Source organism: Nycticebus coucang, chromosome 8 (assembly GCF_027406575.1).
Source record: "Nycticebus coucang isolate mNycCou1 chromosome 8, mNycCou1.pri, whole genome shotgun sequence".
NCBI classification, from domain to species: domain Eukaryota; kingdom Metazoa; phylum Chordata; class Mammalia; order Primates; family Lorisidae; genus Nycticebus; species Nycticebus coucang.
In genome coordinates this window covers 20,446,503-20,467,966 of record NC_069787.1, presented here as the reverse complement: position 1 = coordinate 20,467,966, position 21,464 = coordinate 20,446,503, and the positions used below count along the sequence as shown (strand labels likewise).

At 39.3% G+C, this 21,464-nt stretch overlaps 1 protein-coding gene across 2 annotated transcripts in view; it reads left to right on the top strand.

The window, feature by feature from the left end:
• CNTN6 (contactin 6) overlaps positions 1-21,464 on the top strand; it is a 353,237-nt gene that overhangs the window by 191,578 nt on the left and 140,195 nt on the right. For both annotated transcript variants that reach the window (XM_053600445.1, XM_053600444.1), the window contains exon 6: positions 20,928-21,131. In XM_053600445.1, coding sequence (XP_053456420.1) covers positions 20,928-21,131 — 204 coding nt within the window. The remainder of the gene's footprint in view (positions 1-20,927; positions 21,132-21,464) is intronic.

The following is a 21,464-nucleotide window of genomic DNA, read 5'->3' as shown; positions in this document are numbered from 1 at the left end:
GCTGGGGGTAATTTGTATCACACCATGTCATGTAGGCACGTCAGGTTCAGGAACCAGCCATAGCCTTTCATCAAATTGAAGGAACTATGAAAGCTCTTAAAGTTCATCTGCTACACCCAAATAGCTTTACATGCAAATATTTTCTTTTAAAAATATTTATTTAAGCAGCCACTAAAAATAAGGTACATGGAACATATCACTATACATAATGTAAGAATAGGGCTTTGTAGTGACACTGAGTTCCTCTGCAACCTGGGGCTGTCACCCACAAACTGAGTAGCAAGGGACAGTTTATGTAACTGTCTTTGAAACTTAGTTTCCTCATCTGTAAAGTATCAGAGGCGAACTGATGTTTACGATTTCTTGTACATGTAAATGAGCTAAGGAATGTAGTTGGATTGGTGGTGGTGACTAGAACATAACTCCAAAAAGAACATTAACATTGTTATTACCTTTTTAACTGGGGGCTCCATGGAAAAGAAAATTCCAAGCACTGCTATTCATGGCAACCTCACATTAACTATTAGATGAGAGCGTTACCCCGCTAATTGGAAACAAATTTTCAATAGAACCAAATTAGAGTATCTCTTAGCAATGGTAAATATTAAATAGTAAATGTCTATGTTTACTTGAGAAGAATCTGGATTGGCCAGTGAATTAGACTCTTGCCAGGGACCCAAACAACCTACTGACTCTCCTCCCTTTGGATTCTTCAAATTTCACATGATTTAGTAAATTTAGTCATAGTTCTTAAGTAACAGTGAAGCCATCCATGGAGTCATTTCATTTGGCACAGTCCAATATCACACTAACTATATTAAATAAGAGCCAGGACTTACACAGCACAGATCTAAGTATTTCACATGCATTGCATTCCTAAATCCTTATAATAACTTATGCAGGACAGACTGGCATAATTACTGTTTTAAAGGTGCAGTACACTGAAGAGAGAGAGAGAGGGAGGGTTAAGTAACCTGTGTCCCAAGGTCACAGCTTGCAGTCAATGGAGCCAAGATTGAAATCCAGGAAGCCTGGCTCCAGATGCTCAGCTCTCAACCACCACTGCCTTTGCTATAGTTGGCTTCCACTCTGGAATGGGAGGATTTTGAAATTAGATAGGACATATGTTTAAAAATCAAATGCAAACAATTTTTTTTCCTAATATTAAATCAAACCTTATTTATGAGCCTTGAAATACTTGAAAAGTTTTTTCTATCACTGTTTTTATTTTTATACAACCTCATGAAATGCCATTGCACAAAGAAAACTAATTTGAAGTTTATAATATTTTATTCAATATTATTCCTGAGCACTGTGGCATTATGCTCGACTGAAATGATAGGGAGAGTTACAATGCTTTCAATACTATCTTGAGATAAAATAAGATTTTTGCAAAACACACAAAAATTGCTCAGGCTCTTTAATGGTGCTTATTTTTTAACCACATGGGAAGTTATCTTCCAGTACCATAATCTAAAATGGTAAGATGTACAAAATTATATCGGTTTGTGCAGTATGTCTTTGTCATTTTATGCCCTGATGTCATTCAAAGATTCTTGACTTTATTGAAGATTATTTTCAACTTTGTTTACTCTAATCAGAAATAAAAGAACTGTAAAATATGTGCGAATGAAGCTGTTACATAAGCAAAAAAGTCAAAAAAGCAGCCAGGCAAGAGAAGCTTTCTTTTATTACTGCGTCACCTTCCAATGTTAAAGGAACGTTGATCTTTTAAATCATGTAAACTGTTCATTATAATAGTACTCCTGAAATTAATGCCTTAAAATTGATTAAAAAATATACAAACTGGCTTAAATTAAGACCTTTGTAACTGTATAATCTTGTTGCATGGCAAACTCACTTGATACAAAATTTCATTATGTCATAGACAGTATTTTAGCATAAATCCAAGGATATTTGTTGGGTGACTATTTCCATGCTAGCTGACTGTTGAGGGCCACTCTTTACATCTGGAGGCTGCCTGCACTCCTTGGCACATGGCCCCCTGCATTGTCAAAGCCAGGAACAACCTCTTCTTTTGTGAGCAGGCACCTAATTAGATCCCACCAAAGAGAAAGTTCCTTTCTTCAAGTCGACTGTGCTATGTAATCTAATCCAACCAAGGGTGAATAATAAATACCATTTTATTTATATATTTTCCTTCAATCCCATTTGTTAACCAGAGATGAGATATAGATATATATACATATATATAACCAATAAAATAACCATGTTATTCACAAGTCCCCCATTTAAACAGAAGGAATTATGCAAGAGTATAGGTCACTGGGGATGAGTTTAGAATTTTTCTGAGTATGATATGCTTTCCAACTTTTGCTCTACGTCCAATCTCTCTAAAGGTTCTATGTTTTCTCCCACATGTAGATGGCAACAGTTAGATGACCTCAGAATACATTAATGGGATAGATGGGCTAACAGGGCAGAGAGGAGAAAATGTTGGCATGGCCAAATTATTTTACATGTTTCATGTGTAAATGCTACTTGAGCTTCTCATAAAGAAAAGTACTACAGACTTCATAGTGATAAAGGGCCACAAAGGCTGAAATTTTAACACCAAATTTTGGACAATTTAGTCCCTGTGTCTTTTTCTATATAACCAACCAGCAGAAGTGAGTTTCACAAGTATTTCTGCACCAAAGGAGAAATCATATTAAACTTGATATTATCAGAACACCCTGAGTGCTTTATGCTTTCTTTCTAGTATGTTCACAGAAATATATGCAAACTATTTTTTAACAAGACCAGCACATTTCAGGGTGTTTCATAAAGAAACTTTATAGGAGTGTAAGAAAAATTACCAACATGGCTGAGTCCCATAAGTTTACCTAGCAAAGAATGGCTCCAGGTCTTAGAAACAAACCAGAAAGTATCTAGATGGACTTCCCATAGAAGTGATTGTTTGCGACCCTATGAAATACAGTAATCTACACAAATCAAAGGAACAGGTGCTGTCCTACAGTTTTCTTTTCTTTTAAATAAGCAGAAGGAGACCCAACTGCTTTAGAGGCCTTCTTGAGGAGGCTTTCTACCAAATCTTGAAGGTAACTGTGCAGGCAGGTGTGCCACCCCTTGAGAAAGGGTCACTTTATGAGCAAAGGTTATTTTAGCAGAGAAGGCATCATAGTGAAAAAGAAAAGGAACCCTGGAAATCATGCTAGAACCCAATCCTGGATACTCTACCACTGCAAAAATTGATATTCAGGAGCCATTATCTGTACTCTGAGGGGAGGAGAACAATTTTTCCTTCAATCTCATTTGTTAACCAGAGATGAGTTGCATGATTCCAATTGAGTCTCTGTCCTAAGGGTCAGACTCAGCCCTTCTTCCCATCTTCCCCCAAAATTCACATCTAAAATATTTTGGAGAAATGTTAGGTTTAACTGAAGTTTTGTGAGGAGAGAGCTCATGTTACCATGCACATGACATTAAAACTTTATTGAGATTTCACATGAATCATCTCCTTCCTTTTCCCTAAACTCTGTCGCATCCACAGGCTATGACTTCACCCTCTTCCCTAACAACCCCTTCCATGATCTGTTATCATTCTTCTTCTCAGTTTGGATATCCATTTCAGAAAAACACAATTCTCCTTTAGCTTCTCACTGTTTGGCAAAAACAAAATTTGTTTGTCATCCAAATAGAAATTATTTTTATTCCATTCTGTCCCTAGAGGGTTCTAAGGTCAAATCCCTACCCACAGGTTCATGTGACAAAGAGAAAATACAATATTTCTTGTACTCATTTATTTCTGGGGAAGGGTCAGGGTGTCGCTGAGCCTTCAGCTGAACTTTGTTTTTTTTGTTGTTGTTGTTTATTTATTTTTTTTATTAAATCATAACTGTATACATTGGTATGATCATGGGGCATCATACACTCGCTTCATAAACCATTTGACACATTTTTATCACAGTGGTTAACATAGCCTTTCTGGCGTTATCTCAGTTACTGTGCCAAAACATTTACATTCTACATTTACCAAGTTTCACAAATACCCCTGTAAGATGCACCACAGGTGTGATCCCACCGATCCCCCTCCCTCTACCCACCCCCCTTCCCACTTCCCCCCATTGTTAAGTTGTAGCTGGGTTATAGCTTTCATGTGAGAGTCCCAAATTAGTTTCATAGTAGGGCTGTGTACATTGGGTACTTTTTCTTCCATTCTTGGGACACCTTACTAAGAAGAATATGTTCCAGCTCCATCCACGTAAACATGAAAGAGGTAAAGTCTCCATCTTTCTTTAAGGCTGCATAGTATTCCATGGTATACATATATCACAATTTATTAATCCTGAACTTTGAACTCCTATGCAGAGAGGCCTTCCCACCACAACTTCCCACTCACTTCAAGTGTGAGCTTTTGTTAACAGTCTCAGTTGCTTATAACAAAGAATATGCACAAAGCATTTGTAACAGGACTGAAGGCAGAATTTCCCTTACATTTTAGAATAAACATGAAACTGTTGAAGCCAAAGCTGCAAGATGAATATGAAAATAATTCAGTCAATAGATCTTCATGAATTCAGTGAGATAGCCCAGCCTCATATCAAGTAATATTTTAAAAAATAGCAGAATGGGGCGGTGCCTGTGGCTCAAAGGCAGGGCACCAGCCCCATATGCCAGAGGTGGCAGGTTCAAACCCAACCCTGGCCAAAAACCACAAAAAAAAAAAGAAAAAAAAAATAGCAGAATGAAGAAATTATACATATTGTCTAAAATAATTAAAATCACCTTCAGAGTGAAATAGTAAGTTCCCCACATTTAAGTTAAATTACAATCTTTCCTTCATTGTCTGGATATAAAAGTCTTAATCTTAGGCTCATAAAAATGATAGGTTTAAAATTTGCTTACAGGAAATGTTCTATTCTGCCTTCAGATCCAGCTTTGGGGTGGGTAGAACAATTGAATTTATGCCAGTCGTTCGGTTCGTTCATGTCTGTAGCAGGAAGATAGTGCCATTGTCAGAGCCCAGTGTTTGCATTCGCGTCAATAAAGATGTTGACAATTCAACTTAAATTGAAAATCATTCCAAGCAAAGGCTCAAAATTGTTTATAGAATGAAGAAGAAAATCATGTAGAGAAAAAGTGCTACATTTTTCTATCTCCTTCCGCTTTGTTGGTGTGTTTGCTGTTTCTAGGGTGAAAGAAAGTACTGTTGCCTTAGTGGGTATGTATCGTTGTCAATGAATATGTTACTCTGGGGCGCTTTCCTTGTGTAACAGGCAGACAGGCCCAATAGTTGCCTGAAGGTAATGCATGCAGTGACAATGATAATAACCCTCATTATGTACACTGCAGTATATTCATTTAACAAATATTTATTATGTCCTTACTGAGTGGCACTCATTTTTCCGCATTTTAGAGATATAGCAAAGAAGAGAGACAGAGTCCTTGGATCCACAAATCTTATAAAAAACAAAAGTAAAACGTGATAGGTTTTAGTAAAAAGCCAGGAGAAAAATAAAAGTGGGTAGAAAGTAGTAGATGTTGCTATTGTATATGCTAAGGTAAAAGAAGGCTTCATTGTTATTTGAAGCGAGAACTAAAGACGTGAGAGAGGGGGAGAGGGGGAGAGTGAGACTTAGTAAGTAAAGGAGGCTTAGGTTGAGGCAATAGCATCATGTGCAAAGGACCTGTGGTAGATACATGCCTTTCCTGTTGGAAAAACAGCAACATAGTCAGGGTAGGTGAAGTAAAACCTGTAAATGGGACAGTAAATGAAGCTGGAAGGCCTTACTTTCAGACATTTTAAGGCCTTAGGATTTGGCCATGAAATTAAAATGCACCGGATAGTATTGTGCAGAAGAGTGACATACACTCTCTGAGTTCCAGTTTTAAAAATTTTGTCTAGAAAATAGATCACAGAAGGACAAGAATATAAGCAGTTAAAAGGGGAACATGATAATCCAGGTGAGAGATACTGGTGGCTTGGACAGGTGGATAAGTAGAAATCTTCACTATACATTTAGAAGGTATAACTAATATACTTCCCAAAAAGGTTGGATGTGAATTATAAGAGAAAAAAAGGAGAAAAAGTTAATTCCAAGAATTCTAGGCTCAGCAACTGTATTAAGCTCACATATAAGGCATGGGAATAAGCAAGGAAAAGTGAAGTGTAGACGCTGTATATTTGTATCCTGTGACTTGTGCAGGCTTCTTTAGAATTGGAGGTCTCCCAGAAATTCACTCAGACACTCACTGTGTTTTCATTCCTCCTCCAGGAAAACCTTGGCAGTCTGCACTCAGTCCCAGAATTCTTTGGAACTTAACAATAATAGGAGCTCAGGGGGCTTTTACTCAGTGGTCGTTAGTAGGCCATATAGACCACTGGCTCCCTGACTCCAAACAAGAGGTGTGTAAATCAAGAGGGATCTGATTAAATCCATGTAGTCAGGCAGAACTTATGGAACAAATGGGAACCTACGTAGAAGTAGATTGTAAAGGTATCAGAAGTTTTCTGGGTTGCACCATAAACTCACTCTGCACTAAGATCAACAACGTCAACCTAGAAAAGGAATTATTTTTTTTGGATTAGGTCTTTGTCCCCTAAGTTGGCAATACATATGTTTTACAACTCGGCTTGGTGCCCGTAGCACAGTGGTTATGGCTCCAGCCACATATACCTAGGCTGGCGGGTTCGAACTCAGCCTGGGCCAGCTAAACAACAAAAAATAGCTGGGTGTTGTGGCAGGCACTTGTAGTCCCAGCTACTTGGGAGGCTGAGGCAAGAGCATCGCTTGAGCCCAAGAGTTTGAGATTGCTGTGAGCTGTGATGCCACGGCACTCTACTGAGGGTGACAAAAAAACAAAAACAAATAAGTATGTTTTACAACTCTAGAATCAGACACGTTTAATCCTGGAGCTGTATACAAGGTTTGCAGTAAAGTACATGCATTCTGGGATATTCCAAGGGGGGATTTATCCACTGAATTTGAACACTGCACTTCAAATTTCTTATTCTACCCATTTATTCTCTGCCTCGATAAATATGCTATGCATTTTGAGATCTGCTCTCAGAGCCAATAGAAGTGTCTGTTGTCAGTCCTTATCATTATTTTTCACCTTTCACTTGGAACTACTTCCCCTCTAAGAAAAATTACATCCCATACAATGGGTATAATTGGATATATCTTTTGTGTTTGTATTTTAAATATTACAGTATAAGATATAAGGCTGTAAAAGATGTCAAAATATAATCATGCTCTGGGGAAAATAGGATTTGTTGTATGCTCGAGAGAGCAGCAGATAGAGTCTTCAATTGCTTACTGCAGAGCTGCCATTTCTAATAAGAATAAAATTGTAGAGGATGTGAAACTACAGAAAATGCTTCAGGACGGGGCCGATTATCATTCAGCTCTAATGTTACCACTGAATCATCGCAGGGAAAATCATCACCCCCATTAATAACCGATAACTGTCATAGATGGTGGAGCAAATATTTAAAGATTCAATGGTTTCAACCCAAGTGGCTCATGAATTATACATTTAATTAAGAAAAGCCAAATGGGAAGGTTTTTAAACTTCCAATATGGAAGGTATTTTTTTCTTTCCCCATTAAAAAATATACAAATTAAGCACAGCAGTGGCTGATGATGAAGCAAAATAGATAAAAATCCCCCTCTGCAGACTGGCTGTTTGGAGAAACAGGAAGAGGCTGCCCATGGGGAGGGAGGAGGGCATGGTGAGGGACGCAGCGACAGGAAGGACGCACAGCTCCGCGTCTTCACCAACGCACAGCCCTGCGCTGCACGCCCAGCTGCTGCTGGCTGTCTTCCCCTCTGCTACTTCACTCTTCAAATGAAAAGGTTGGGCTGGTAGGTCTCACAAATCCCCTCATCCTGCACGTACTATGTTTATACGAAATGAGAAACATCTTCTCCAGGCTCCAACACACCACCCAAGGCCAATTATATAGGAGGTGGCCAGCATTCAAAATCCAGATGTTTCTTTTCCTAGTACGAATATACAGAGGGGACCGAGGGTTTGCCTTTATACATACATATCAATGATTTTTAAAGTCGAATTGCAGATGCCCAGTATCAGTACCCCTCCCCTGCCCCCAAGTTTTAAGCAATGCTAATTTCTGTCTCCTCTCCAAATGTACTGAATGAGAAACTCCGGGCAGGAGAGTAGAGCCCAGTGGCTAGTGTGTTGACAAGGGCTGCAGGTGATTCTGATGCACAGGGAAGTTTTAGAAACAGTGTTTTGCTTTACAGAGCCCATTTTATCCTGAAGAATTACTTCTCCAAGAGTGCAAATCCATTCTCTTCTCTCCCAATAATAATAATTATTATTTTTGAGACAGAGTCTCACTCAGTGGATTGCCCAGGATGAGGTGCATAAAATAATCCTAGTTCACTATAACCTTGAACTCCTGGGCTCAAGCAATCCTCCCACCTCAGCCTCCAACATAACTGAGACCACAGGCATGCACCACCACCATGCCTGGCTAATTTTTCTTATAACTTTTTATTTATTTATTTATTTTAGAGACAGGATCTCTCTATGTTGCCCAGTCTAGTCTCAACCTCCCAGCCCCAGGCGATCCTCTAGCATCCTCACCCCAGGATGGAGGATTACATGGAGTAATTTTAAATGATGTACATTAAGCTATAATCCTTTGAGATTCTTAGGAAATGGGCCACAGGTCAGGCAATGTTGACAAGGAAGGGGATAGGTGGTGAGAAGAGCTTGCCTTGGAATGTGAGTAGAGTTTGATAGTCAGAAAGCTTGGGAGTTGGGAGGGAATGTTTGGGGATGAGGCAGAAGAGTCAAGGAGAGGAAACTGACATAGAAAAAGAGGGTCGTTGTAGGTACAGAGAAAAGCAGAAAGGTAGTGTTAAGGAAAAAGCAAAGGCATGGCATCTGAAGGATCTAGGTTCAAGTCCTACCCCTTCACACAGTAACAACATGATCTGGGGAAACTATCTTTATCCTGTGACTCCTGCCCCTCTCTGTATGGTGAGCATGTTAGCAATACCCACTTAGCCTCATAAAATGATTGCTGGGATGAGGAAGTACTTTCAAAGATTATTGTTATTCCTCATGTAATCTTTCTGATGTCTGGACAAGATTCTTCCAGCAGCTTCTAAATATTCTACTACTGAAGAAAGACACACCACCAAAGAGAATAGATCAGGATGTTTTAGGAGCTAAGGTAAAAACGAATTCACCAAGGGAGAGAGGAAAATTACAGTCTCAGGTTCCAAAATTATAGGCTGAAGAATACAACGATTTCTTAGGCACTAGCGGCAACCTGTAATTTCTGTTAAGTGAAAGGGGTTACATTGGATTTCAGAGAGATAAAGCTTATTTTTCTCCCCCCAGTAGACGTTGAATAAGGTTCTGTAAGCAGAGACACGGCCCTGGGAATTTGCTCAAGGTTGTCTTTATTTCAAAAAAGGTTCAAAAGATGAGGAGTCAATGACAACAGGGGAATCTGAACTACATTTTTTTCCTCCTCTTTATATTGAAGAATAATTTACTATCTAGACGACTCTCTGGTTTCAAAAAAAACCCTTTGAGCATCCCTTTGGTGGGAACAGAGCAACTGGCTTAGAAGTGAGGCAGCAAAGGACATCAGTAAAGAAACTTTGAAGCGAGAGACCACATGGAACGATGAAAGACTCCAGCTGGGACTTGCAAAAGAAAATGAAGATTCAATACCTGAGAACAGGGCAAGAATCTCAAAGCATATTTTCAAAAATAAAAAGCAAATCGCATTTATGCATACTTGATCTAAAACCATAGACTTGGGGGAGATCAAAGGAATGTTGCAAGTGGAGTAAACCATTCACAGCTCAGGTTTAACCTCCCATCCATTGTCAAAATAAATCTTTTATGGTTTTGTTTTTGCAACATCCCACACATCCATACTCTGCGCTATCATGTCTACTGATAGAGAGCTCACTACCTAGTAAATCATCCACTGTTGTAATTCTGAAGTTTAGACTCTTATTCATTATATCGAGAGTCCAATAGCATTCTGTAACCTCCAACAGCCACAAGTCCTGCTTTTGCCTCTTTGATGAGAAGGACTGTATTTAACCCTTTGTGTAAATGGCAGTCCTTCAAAGTATGAAGACACCACTAATATTTTGCCAAAATCTTTTCCCCAGAGTCAGAATCAAAGTTTTTATCCCTTTCTTTTGTGACTTAATCTTCTGGCCTCTGTTGCATTTTGTAATCTGTTTCTTGATACACCTGTCTGAGATTTTTAGTTCCCTTTTCAATAAGGGTGATCTAAACATAATACTCCAGTTCAACAACAGGAGTCATTTGGAGAGTGTTGAAAACACAGATTCTGTTATAGAGCACTCAGACATAATGAAACAAAATTGCTAGGAGAAGAATTAGCCATCTATTTTAAGAAGCTTCTGTAGTGATTCTAATGTGCATCATGTTTGGGAATCAATGCCTGAATGAAACCTAATACTCCAATCGGAACAGTTCAGAGTAAGAATCAAAAATGTTACTCGTCTAAAAAAAAAAAAAAAAAACTTGTAGCTCATTCTAGAGTTTAGCTTTTCTGACACTATTCTCATCCTGTTGATTCTTTTCTCCATTTTATACAAATAATACATAGTAATTTAAAATCATGATATGACAGAAACACATTATGTATAGAAGAAAAGCCTTTGGTATTTCTTTCCATATACCCTGAGAAAACCACTGTGTACATCTCCAGGCTTTAGATGTAATAATTTGCATGAACACACACACACCCAAGTTTCTACACTCAAATACATAATTTTTGATGGGATCATATTGAACATATTGATTTATAAGCTTGTCACATAACAAAGCAGCCCCCAACCATCAGACACTTTTTTGTTTAATGGCACTTTTTGTATTTCTACATTTATGCAAAGGTAGCATTTTTGTTGCTGTTCTTCCTGGTCATACCTTTACCAGACGTCTTCTTAATTCCTGGGAATAATATCAGAGTTCTGTCTGCATAAATACATTTCTTTTTATTGACATAATTTATAAATTATTTTAAGAAATTATTTTGCTCCTCCCCATTATTAATTTTTTTCGGGATGGAGTCTCTTCTTTCTTTCATCTTTTCTTTACTCACTTCCTTTCTTTGTCCTGTCCTTCCTGCTACCTTTCCTCCCTCTGTTTCCCTTTCTCCTTCTTTCCTTTTATCCATCCTAAAATATCCATAGTTTATTGTTAATGCTTCATTTTTTTCCAGTAGAAGGGATGGTAAAATGGCAACATTCTCTCGTTTCCATTTACCCAAGAGTTATTCTCCATGATTCAGATGTAAGTTCAGAATAGCTGTCAATCTGTGTTGCCAGGTCATTCTTTTGAGAATTTAAATGGGGTGAGGTTAGTGATAGATGTTTAGGTGGGCTGCTCCCAGCTGAGTAACCTTCCTAGAACATATCAGAAATGATCAGCTTCTGCCATCTCTATCACGTATTACTTCTGCATTGGTTTTCAATGTAAGTACAGTTGACAAGCAGGACCTGAGGATTCTGCCTGGACAGGAGGCCCCTAAATACATAAACTGCTGTTCTGTGATTTGTGGCTCCTGAGTGTATGAAGCCCATGCACATGATGATGCTCTTGACCTCAGGGCAGTATATTTCCCTTCTCACCACCAGTCCCCGTACATTCCACTTACTTTGGGAGTCCTTTTTCAGCCAGCTATATTCTGCCTCTTTTCTAGAAATAGTTTAAGTCTACTTTGTTTCCATAATACATTTAATTTCTTAGCTATGAGGCAGAACCACACTCACCAAGCCTTAGCACATAAGAAAAGTTTTATTTGCTCAAAGATTTCTGGCTAAAATAAGATTGACAGCCCACAATTTTTGTGAGGATGTGGAGCAACTGGAACTCTCATACATTGCTGGTGGAGCTATAAGCTGGTACAACCACTTTGGAAAAGTCTTTTGTAGTTTAAGTTTAATGCACATCTATATACAGCTCACTTATAGGAACCTACCCAAGAAAAATGAAAATGTACAGAATAAGAACATTTATTTCGTACATTCTTACTTCATACATTTAATACATAATGGCATCAATCTGGAAACAATCTAAATGCATATACACAGAAAAAGGTAACAAATTATAGTATATTCGCAAAATAGAATACTATTCAGCACTATAATGGGAAAAAGTACTGAAGGTCATGACAGCATAGTTGAGCATTGAAAATATGTAAAATAAATTATACCTAAAATAGTATATCCTCTTTGATTCTATTTTTGTTGTATTATTATCCAAATAATAACTAAAAGAATCTATGATGATAGAAATCCAGTAGTGGTTGCACTAGTAGAGGACTGACCAGAAAGGAACATGAGAAAATTTCTAAAGAAATGGAAATATTTCATATTTTACTTGGGGATGGTGGTTGCCTAGAGTATATAATTGCTACAACTAATTACAGTGAATATAAGATCTGTGCATTTTTTAAGTATGGTCCTTGTATCATGTACGCATACACAAGGCCAGACAAGTAAGTTCACAAACTCATCTCCTAGAAAAAGTGCTTATTATACTCCAAGACCTAAAACTGTCACAAAATAGCTGCTCACAACTTATATACTGATCAAATGAGTAAACCCCCCAAACTAGTGGTAAAGTCTTTGAACTTAAAATGTCACACTTCATTGCTGAGTATCAGTATGGTCACCTTCAAGGTACTCCCTGTGGGAGGCTATGCACCAAGGCCACAGCCTAGTCCACCCTTGTAAGCAATTTTGGAACTATATTTCTGGAGTGGCCATCAGAGATGTTGAATGAGGATCGGACAGTTAAGTTCACAAACTCATCTAGAAACAGTGCTGCATCCCTCATGGTTGAATATGTCTACAGTCATCTTCCAGGTACTCCCCGTGACCATCCGGTGACTATAGTGATTTCAGCAATGAGGATTTTTTCAGGATGAGTTTGCAAACTTAATTGCCTGGCCTTGTATGTCTACATACTATATACACCCTCATATACAGAGAAAGTGTTATGTATAAGATGTGCACAGACAGACTGATGATCAGTAGCAGCGACATGGCCCTCCTTCATCTGCAGGCTCTCACTATTTGCTCTCTCAGCACTGTTTGGCTTGTCTACTTGGACAGTCCTTGTCCATCCTGCTAGCTTCTACAGGGAAGCACTTCTTCTGAGAATTCTTTTCTGGCCACAGATCATCCTGAGATCCTTCTTGGACTCCTCCTATTGAGATCAACCAAAGTAGTGGTGTTTGGCAGTAACTGGTGTGATCTTTGAAAACACAGGTTTTGCTTTGTTATACTCTAAGATCTAAAACTTTCACAAAATAGTTGCTCACAACTTACATAATGATCAAATGAGTAAACTTCCAAACTGGTGATAAAGTCTTTGAACTTAAAATTTTATGCTAACATTTTTTTCTTTCTTTTTTTTTTTTAATTAAATCATAACTGTGTACATTGATATGATCATGGGGCATCATTCACTAGCTTCACAGGCCATTTACCAAGTTTCACATATACCCTTGTAAGATGCACCACTGATGTAATCCCACCAATCCCCTTCCCTCTACCCACCCCCCTCCCTCCCCTCCCTTTCCCCCTTCCCCCTATTCTTAGGTTGTAACTGGGTTATAGCTTTCATGTGAAACCCTGAATTAGTTTCATAGTAGGGCTGAGTACATTGGGTACTTTTTCTTCCATTCTTGAGATACTTTACTAAGAAGAATATGTTCCAGCTCCATTCATGTAAACATGAAAGAGGGAAAGTCTCCATCTTTCTTTAAGGCTGCATAATATTCCATGGTGTACATGTACTACAATTTATTAATCCATTCGTGGATCTATGGGCACTTGGGCTTCTTCCATGATTTAGCAATTATGAATTGAGCTGCAATAAACATTCTGGTACAAATATCTTTGTTATGATGTGCTTTTTGGTCTTCTGGGTATATGCCCAGTAGAGGGATTACAGGATTGAATGGCAGATCTATTTTTAGATCTCTAAGTGTTCTCCATATCTCTTTCCAAAAGGAATGTATTAATTTGCATTCCCACCAACAGTGCAAAAGTGTTCCCTTTTCTCCACATTCGCGCCAACATCTCTGGTCTTGGGATTTTGTGATATAGGCTAGTCTCACTGGAGTTAGATAGTATCTCAAAGTAGTTTTGATTTGCATTTCTCTGATGATTAAAGATGATGAGCATTTTTTCATATGTCTGAAGGCCGCGCGTCTGTCTTCTTCAGAGAAGTTTCTCTTCAAATCCCTTGCCCAGCCTGCGATAGGATCCCTTGTTCTATTCTTGCTAATGCGTTTGAGTTCTCTGTGGATTCTGGTTATTAAACCTTTGTCAGAGACATAACCTGCAAATATCTTCTCCCATTCTGAGGGCTGTTTGCTTGCTTTACTTACTGTGTTCTTGGCTGTGCAGAAACTTTTTAGTTTGATCAAGTCCCAATAGTGTATTTTTGAAGCTGCTTCAATTGCCCAGGGGGTTCTCCTCATAAAATACTCGACCAGACCTATTTCTTCAAGGGTTTTCCCTGCACTCTCCTCTAGTATTTTTATAGTTTCATGTCTTAAGTTTAAATCTTTGACCCAGTGAGAGTCTATCTTAGTTAATGGTGAAAGGTGTGGGTCCACTTTCAGTCTTTTACAGGTTGCCAGCCAGTTGACACAGCACCATTTGTTAAATAGGGAATCTTTTCCCCACTGAATGTTTTTAATTGGCTTATCAAAGATTAAATAACGGTAAGTAGCTGGATTCATCTCTTGGTTCTCTATTCTATTCCAGACATCTACTTCTCTGTTTTTGTGCCAATACCATGCTGTTTTGATCACTATTGATTTGTAGTGTAGTCTGAGGTCTGGTAGCGTAATTCCTCCTGCTTTGTTTTTATTTCTGAGTAATGTCTTGGCTATTTGAGTTTTTTTCTGATTCCATAGAAAACCAAGTATTGTTTTTTGAAGATCTTTAAAGTATAACAGTGGAGCTTTAATATGGATTGCATTGAAATTATATATTTCTTTGGGTAGTATAGACATTTTAACTATGTTGATTCTTCCCAGCCATGAGCATGGCATGTTTTTCCATTTGTTAATATTTTCAGCTATTTATTTTCTTAGAGTTTCATAGTTCTCTTTATAGAGATCTTTCACGTCTTTTGTTAGGTAAATTCCCAAATATTTCATCTTCTTTGGCACTACTGTGAATGGGATAGAGTCCTTAACTGTTTTTTCAACTTGACTGCTGTTGATGTATAAAGGCTACCGATTTATGAATGTTGATTTTGTAACCTGAGACGCTGCTGTATTCTTTGATCACTTCTAAGAGTTTTGTAGTAGAGTCCCTAGTGTTTTCCAGATACACAATCATATCATCCACAAAGAGTGAAAGTTTGATCTCTTCTGACCCTATATGGATACCCTTGATGGCCTTTTCTTCCCTAATTGCAGTGGCTAAAACTTCCATTACAATGTTAAAAAGCAATAGAGACAATGGACAGCCTTGTCTGGATCCTTATCTGAGTGGAAATGATTTCAATTTAACTCCATTCAATATGATATTGGCTATGGGTTTGCTGTAGATGGTCTCTATCAGTTTAAGAAATGTCCCTTCTATACCGATTTTCTTAAGTGTTCTGATCATGAAGGGATGCTGGATATTATCAAAAGCTTTTTCTGCATCGATTGAGAGAATCATATAGTCTTTGTTTTTTAATTTGTTTATGTGCTGGATTACATTTATAGATTTACGTATATTGAACCAGCCTTGAGATCCTGGGATAAAACCGACTTGGTCATGATGTATAATTTGTTTGATGTGTTGCTGGACTCTGTTTGTTAGGATCTTGTTGGATATTTTTGCATCTATATTCATTAGTGATATCAGTCTATAATTTTCTTTTCTTGTTGGGTCTTTTCCTGGTTTGGGGATCAGGGTGATGTTTGCTTCATAGAACGTGTTGAGTAGTCTTTCTTCTTTTTCTACCTTTTGGAACAGGTTGAGTAATATAGGTACTAATTCCTCTTTTAAGGTTTGGTAGAATTCAGACGTGAAACCATCTGGTCCCACTTTTCTTTTTGGGAGGTTTTGTATGGTTGATGCTATTTCCGAGCTTGTTATGGGCCTGTTCAACATTTCCACTTGATTCTGGCTAAGTCTTGGAACGTGACGTGCTTCCAAGTATTGGTCAATTTCCTTCAAATTTTCATATTTCTGACAATAAAGTTTCTTGTAATATTTATTAAGGATTTTTTTGATTTCTGAGGAGTCTGTTGTTATTTCGTCTTTGTTGTTTCTGATTGATGAGATTAGAGATTTTACTCCTTTTTTCCTGGTTAGGTTGGCCAAAGGTTTATCTATTTTATTGACCTTTTTGAAAAACCAGCTTTTTGAGTTATTGATCTGTTGTATTATTCTTTTGCTTTCAATTTCCTTTAATTCTGCTCAATATGGTTATTTCTTTTCTTCTATTGGGTTTGGGGTTGGAATATTCTTCCTTTTTCAGTTGCTTGAGATGTCCCATTAAGTTGTTAACTTCCTCTCTTTCCATTCTCTTGAGGAAGGCTTGCAGTGCTATAAATTTCCCTCTTAGAACTGCCTTTGCTGTGTCCCAGAGGTTCTGATAGTTCATGTCTTCATTGTAGTTTTGTTCCAAAAAATTGGCGATTTCTTTCTTAATCTCATCTCTGACCCAGCTATCATTCAGCATAAGGTTATTTAACTTCCATGTTTTTGTATGAGTATGCAGATTCCTGTTGTTACTCAGCTCAAGTTTTATTCCATGGTGGTCAGAGAAGATGCATGGAATAATTTCTATTCCTTTAAATTTACTGAAGTTAGACTTGTGACCTAAGATGTGATCGATTTTGGAGTAAGTTCCGTGGGCTGATGAGAAGTGTGTGTATTCAGTTTTGTTGGGATGAAATATTCTGTAGATGTCTGCTAAATCCAAATGTTGGATGGTTAGGTTTAAATCTAAGATTTCTTTTTTTTTTTTTTGTAGAGACAGAGTCTCACTTTATGGCCCTCTGTAGAGTGCCGTGGCCTCACACAGCTCACAGCAACCTCCAACTCCTGGGCTTAAGCGATTCTCCTGCCTCAGCCTCCCGAGCACCTGGGACTACAGGCGCCCGCCACATCGCCCGGCTATTTAAATCTAAGATTTCTTTGCTCAGCTTCTTGTTGGAGGATTGATCCAACACTGCCAAAGGAGTGTTGAAATCTCTGACTATTATGGAGCTGGAGGAAATCAAGTTGCTCATGTCTGTTAGAGTTTCTCTTATAAATTGAGGTGCATTCTGGTTGGGTGCATAGATATTAATAATTGAGATCTCATCACATTGAGTATTACCCTTAACAAATATGAAGTGACCATTCTTGTCCTTCCTTACTTGTGTTGGTTTAAAGCCTATTGTATGTGCAAATAAAATTGCAACACTTGCTTTTTTCTGATTACCGTTTGCCTGAAATATGGATGACCATCCTTTCACCCTGAGTCTGTGTTTGTCTTTTAGGTTAAGATGTGACTCTTGTATGCCACAAATATCTGGCCTGAGTTTTTGTATCCAGTCAGCTAACCTATGCCTCTTTAGAGGACAGTTTAAGCCGTTCACATTAATGGAGAATATTGATAAGTCTGGTGAAGTTTTGGGTATTGAGTTTTTCAAAAGTCCAGTGGCCATATTTAATCCTTTCGCCAGTGTGGAAATTGGAGTTTGATCCGAAGTTTCTGAGTGAGTTTACTTTTGTGGTATAGGATTGGGTTGGTCATTATGGAGGATAGGTTTGAGAATATCCTGAAGAGCTGGTTTGGTTATGGCAAATTTTTTCAACATCTGAATGTCATTAAAGTATTTAATTTCTCCATCGTAAATGAAACTCAGTTTAGCTGGATACAAGATCCGGGGTTTAAAGTTATTTTGCTTTAGGAGATTAAAAGTCGGTGACCACCCTCTTCTGGCTTGAAAAGTTTCAGCAGAGAGATCTGCAGTCATTCTAATATCCTTCCCTTTGAAGGTATAGGTTTTCTTTCTCCTGGCAGCTTTGAGGATTTTCTCCTTCATATTAACTTTGGTGAAGTTAATTATGATATTCCTGGGGGATGTCTTATTGGGGTTGAGTCGTGCTGGGGTTCTGAAGCTGTCTGCTATCTGAATTTCAGAATCTCTAGGCATGTCTGGAAAGTTCTCTTTCATAATTTCATGCAGAAAGGCCTCTGTGCCAGCGAGGCCACTTCATCTGTTTCTAGAACTCCAATGATTCGGATATTCGCCTTCTTCGAATTATCCCAGAGCTCTCAGAGAGAATGATCCATTTTTGCTCTGCATTTCTCTTCCTCTTTGAGAGTTCGGGATCTTTCAAAGGCTTTATCTTCGATGTCAGAAATCCTTTCTTCTGCTTGCTCCATTCTGTTGCTGAGGGATCCTACTGTATTTTTCATATCTTTGAGGGCTGCAAATTCTTGCTTCAGTGTTTCTAAGTCTTTGGTGGTTTTGTCTTTATATTCGTTTAATTCTTGAGACAACTTTTGAATTTCTCCTCGAATTCCTAATTCCACTTTGTTAATTTGTCTGCAATCCAATTTCTGAATTCGATTTCTGACATCTCAGCCAGTTGTTTATGAATGGGATCTTCAATTACATTTGCCATATCTTTCCTTGGGGGGGTCGATCTATTCTGGTTATTCATGTTACCAGAGTTTTTCCGCTGATTCCGTCCCATGGTTGTTTTACTCCCTCTGATTTTTTCTCCTGGGGCTTTGTTGAGGGCCTGTACAGTGTTGTGGCCTGAGAAACTGGGGCCCTGTCTGGTGTGGTGGGGCTAAGTGGTTCTGTCTTGTTTTCAGCTGGTTTCTGTTCCACCCTAGTGAAACAGATACTTTGGATTGAAGTCTGAGCTGTGGAGCAATATCAGCAATTAAGTCACCCCACCCCCCACAGGAAAACAATTGGAAAAGAAAAATCAAGCCTTGCTACCACCGTGCACCCATGGCACCACCTGATTTGTCCTCAGGCTATTGGTTCAGTTCAAAAATGTCCAAATCAATTGTCTCAGTCTGCACCTGTCTCGGGTGAGAGAGTTTAAGAGGTCTCTGGGAACTGGATCACAGGGTCTGGTGACTACTCTGGTGTGGCTTGCTCCAGTGCTGCCTGGTGTCAGGAGAAGCCACCCAGCCAATAGATCAGTCTGGGAAGGTTGCTGCCTCCTTCCCTACCTTGCACAACTTCACACCCAGTCACAGATAGCTCTACAGTTGGCTGACCCAGTTGCCTGTAGTGAATCGGTACTCCAGGAGTTTGCATCTGCCTGAATCACATGGAAGTCTGCCAGGCTGCTGTGCTCTGCCTCTCTCTAGCAGGAGGAGGTGAGGCCTGACAACCTCAGGTGCTTGATGAAGATTAAGGAGTTTTCACTCAGGTCCAGTCTCGCCCCTGATTAATGTTACTGACAGAACAGAACAGAACAACTCTGCGTTTCCCCTGCAGAAGAGAAGCTGAATTGAGTTCCAAATCAGCTTGTCTTTGCTCTTGTATTGTCTATAGGCTGATGATCCCCTGAGGGCCAGGTGCGTCTTAGGTTTAGTAAAGCGGAACTCTGGATCTGCCCTGCCCTGGGAGTTTCCCTGGTTTGCAAGTTGGAGTTGCCTCAGGCAAACTCAGAGTCTCTGGTTGCCCAGGGAGACAGGGAGTGTGGCTTCAGAATATTCTGTAGTGAGCCGTATTGCTAGCAAAAGAGGGCTGCTGCCTTATGGCTCAGGCAACCATTGCTCCGGTGCAGCTCCCCTCTGGCCAACTGTCCTCTCTCTGCTCCCATACCCCAGAGTCTGCACTGACCAGCTGCAGTCCAGCACTGTCTACATCCCTTGAGCAATCGCCCAAGAGTCTGGACCCCTGGGGGACAGGCCTCCAGACCTTGGAGCGAGAGCAGAGGGGAGCATGGGGAGCGCTGGAAGCCTGGGGCTGCAGGCAGAGAACACACACAGCTCTACACAGTTTTATGCCTGGCCGTATTATCATCAAAAGATGGCTGTCGCACTGTGCCTCAGGAAACTGCCTCTCTGGTGCAGTCCCCTCTCCACCGACCAACCGGGACTGGCCTCCAGACCCCAGTGTGAGTGAAGGGGAGCACTGGGAGCTCAGAATTCCAGGTAGAGACTATACACAGTTTATACAGTTTTATGCCTGGCAGCAGGATGCTGTGGCACCCTAGTAGGGTAGGTAGGTCCAGTTTTTAGAGGGTCTCTCCCGTGGAGTGTAGTGGGAGGACCTTTGAACTCTGCCCGGTTGTTTGTGGGGCACTCTGAGCCGTTCTTATGGGGGAGGGGACTCCCGTCCGCTTGATGATGGATTTTGTACCTTTTGTTTGTATTCTTGTGGTCACAGCTCACCTCAGCAGGGTTGCCATGCGTTCTACAACCTTCTCTCTTAGTGCAACTCAAATCCACCAGGTTACTTGCTGAATTTTTGTCCTTTAACTCTCCTTCTGGACATGAGCCTCTGTGGAAAGCTGGCTTCAGTCAGCCATCTTGTCTCCTCCCCCTACGCTAACATTTTAACAGATACTCCTACATATGTTTAATCCTTTTGATGACACTTTCAGCATTGCTGACATAATTCAGTGTGCATTTTAAGCCTATAATATTTCATATATCTTACAACTTTTCTTAACAAACTCATTCATGTATACCCTTGATATCTATCCTATTACCACATCTTCACTCTATAAACATCAATGATGGGCAGTGTGACTATGTAATTTTTCATCTGAACTGGGATATATTTCAATATAAAGAAAAATTGCAATTATATCAGGACATCAGCTAGAAACTGAACAAGTGTGAGCACAGTTTTATTCTAATTATGGAGAAGTAGGAAACAGAATTCTCAAAACAGAATGAAAGAAGTAAAAACAGTATGTTTTTCCCCCGTTTTTCAGATTTATCTTATGCATGGACCTTCAATGACAACCCTTTATACGTCCAAGAGGACAACAGGCGATTTGTTTCCCAAGAGACAGGAAACCTGTACATTGCCAAAGTGGAACCATCAGATGTGGGTAACTACACTTGCTTCATAACAAACAAGGAGGCCCAGAGAAGTGTTCAAGGACCGCCCACTCCGTTGGTGCAGCGCACTGATGGTAAGATAACAAGTTATCTTGGGAATTTACTATGTCCGTGGCTCTTAAAACCTAGAGATACCTGTAAAGTTTTCTGCTTTCTCTTATTCAGTAGAGCCACATCCCCCATGAGTTTAGGGGTCAACTCATACGTATGATAAAAATCAGATATCATCAAAATTATAATAGAAAATTCTCTAATTGACCCACATGGGGCAGTTTACTTGGTTCTGGGTATACCTTGCCATCTCCTTTCTGGCATTGTAACAGCTTGTTTTTTCTTTGCTTAAGGACTATCCATTAAAAATAATGACATTTGTTTCGGGGAGTTGGCGTGTGTGTATGTGTGCACGT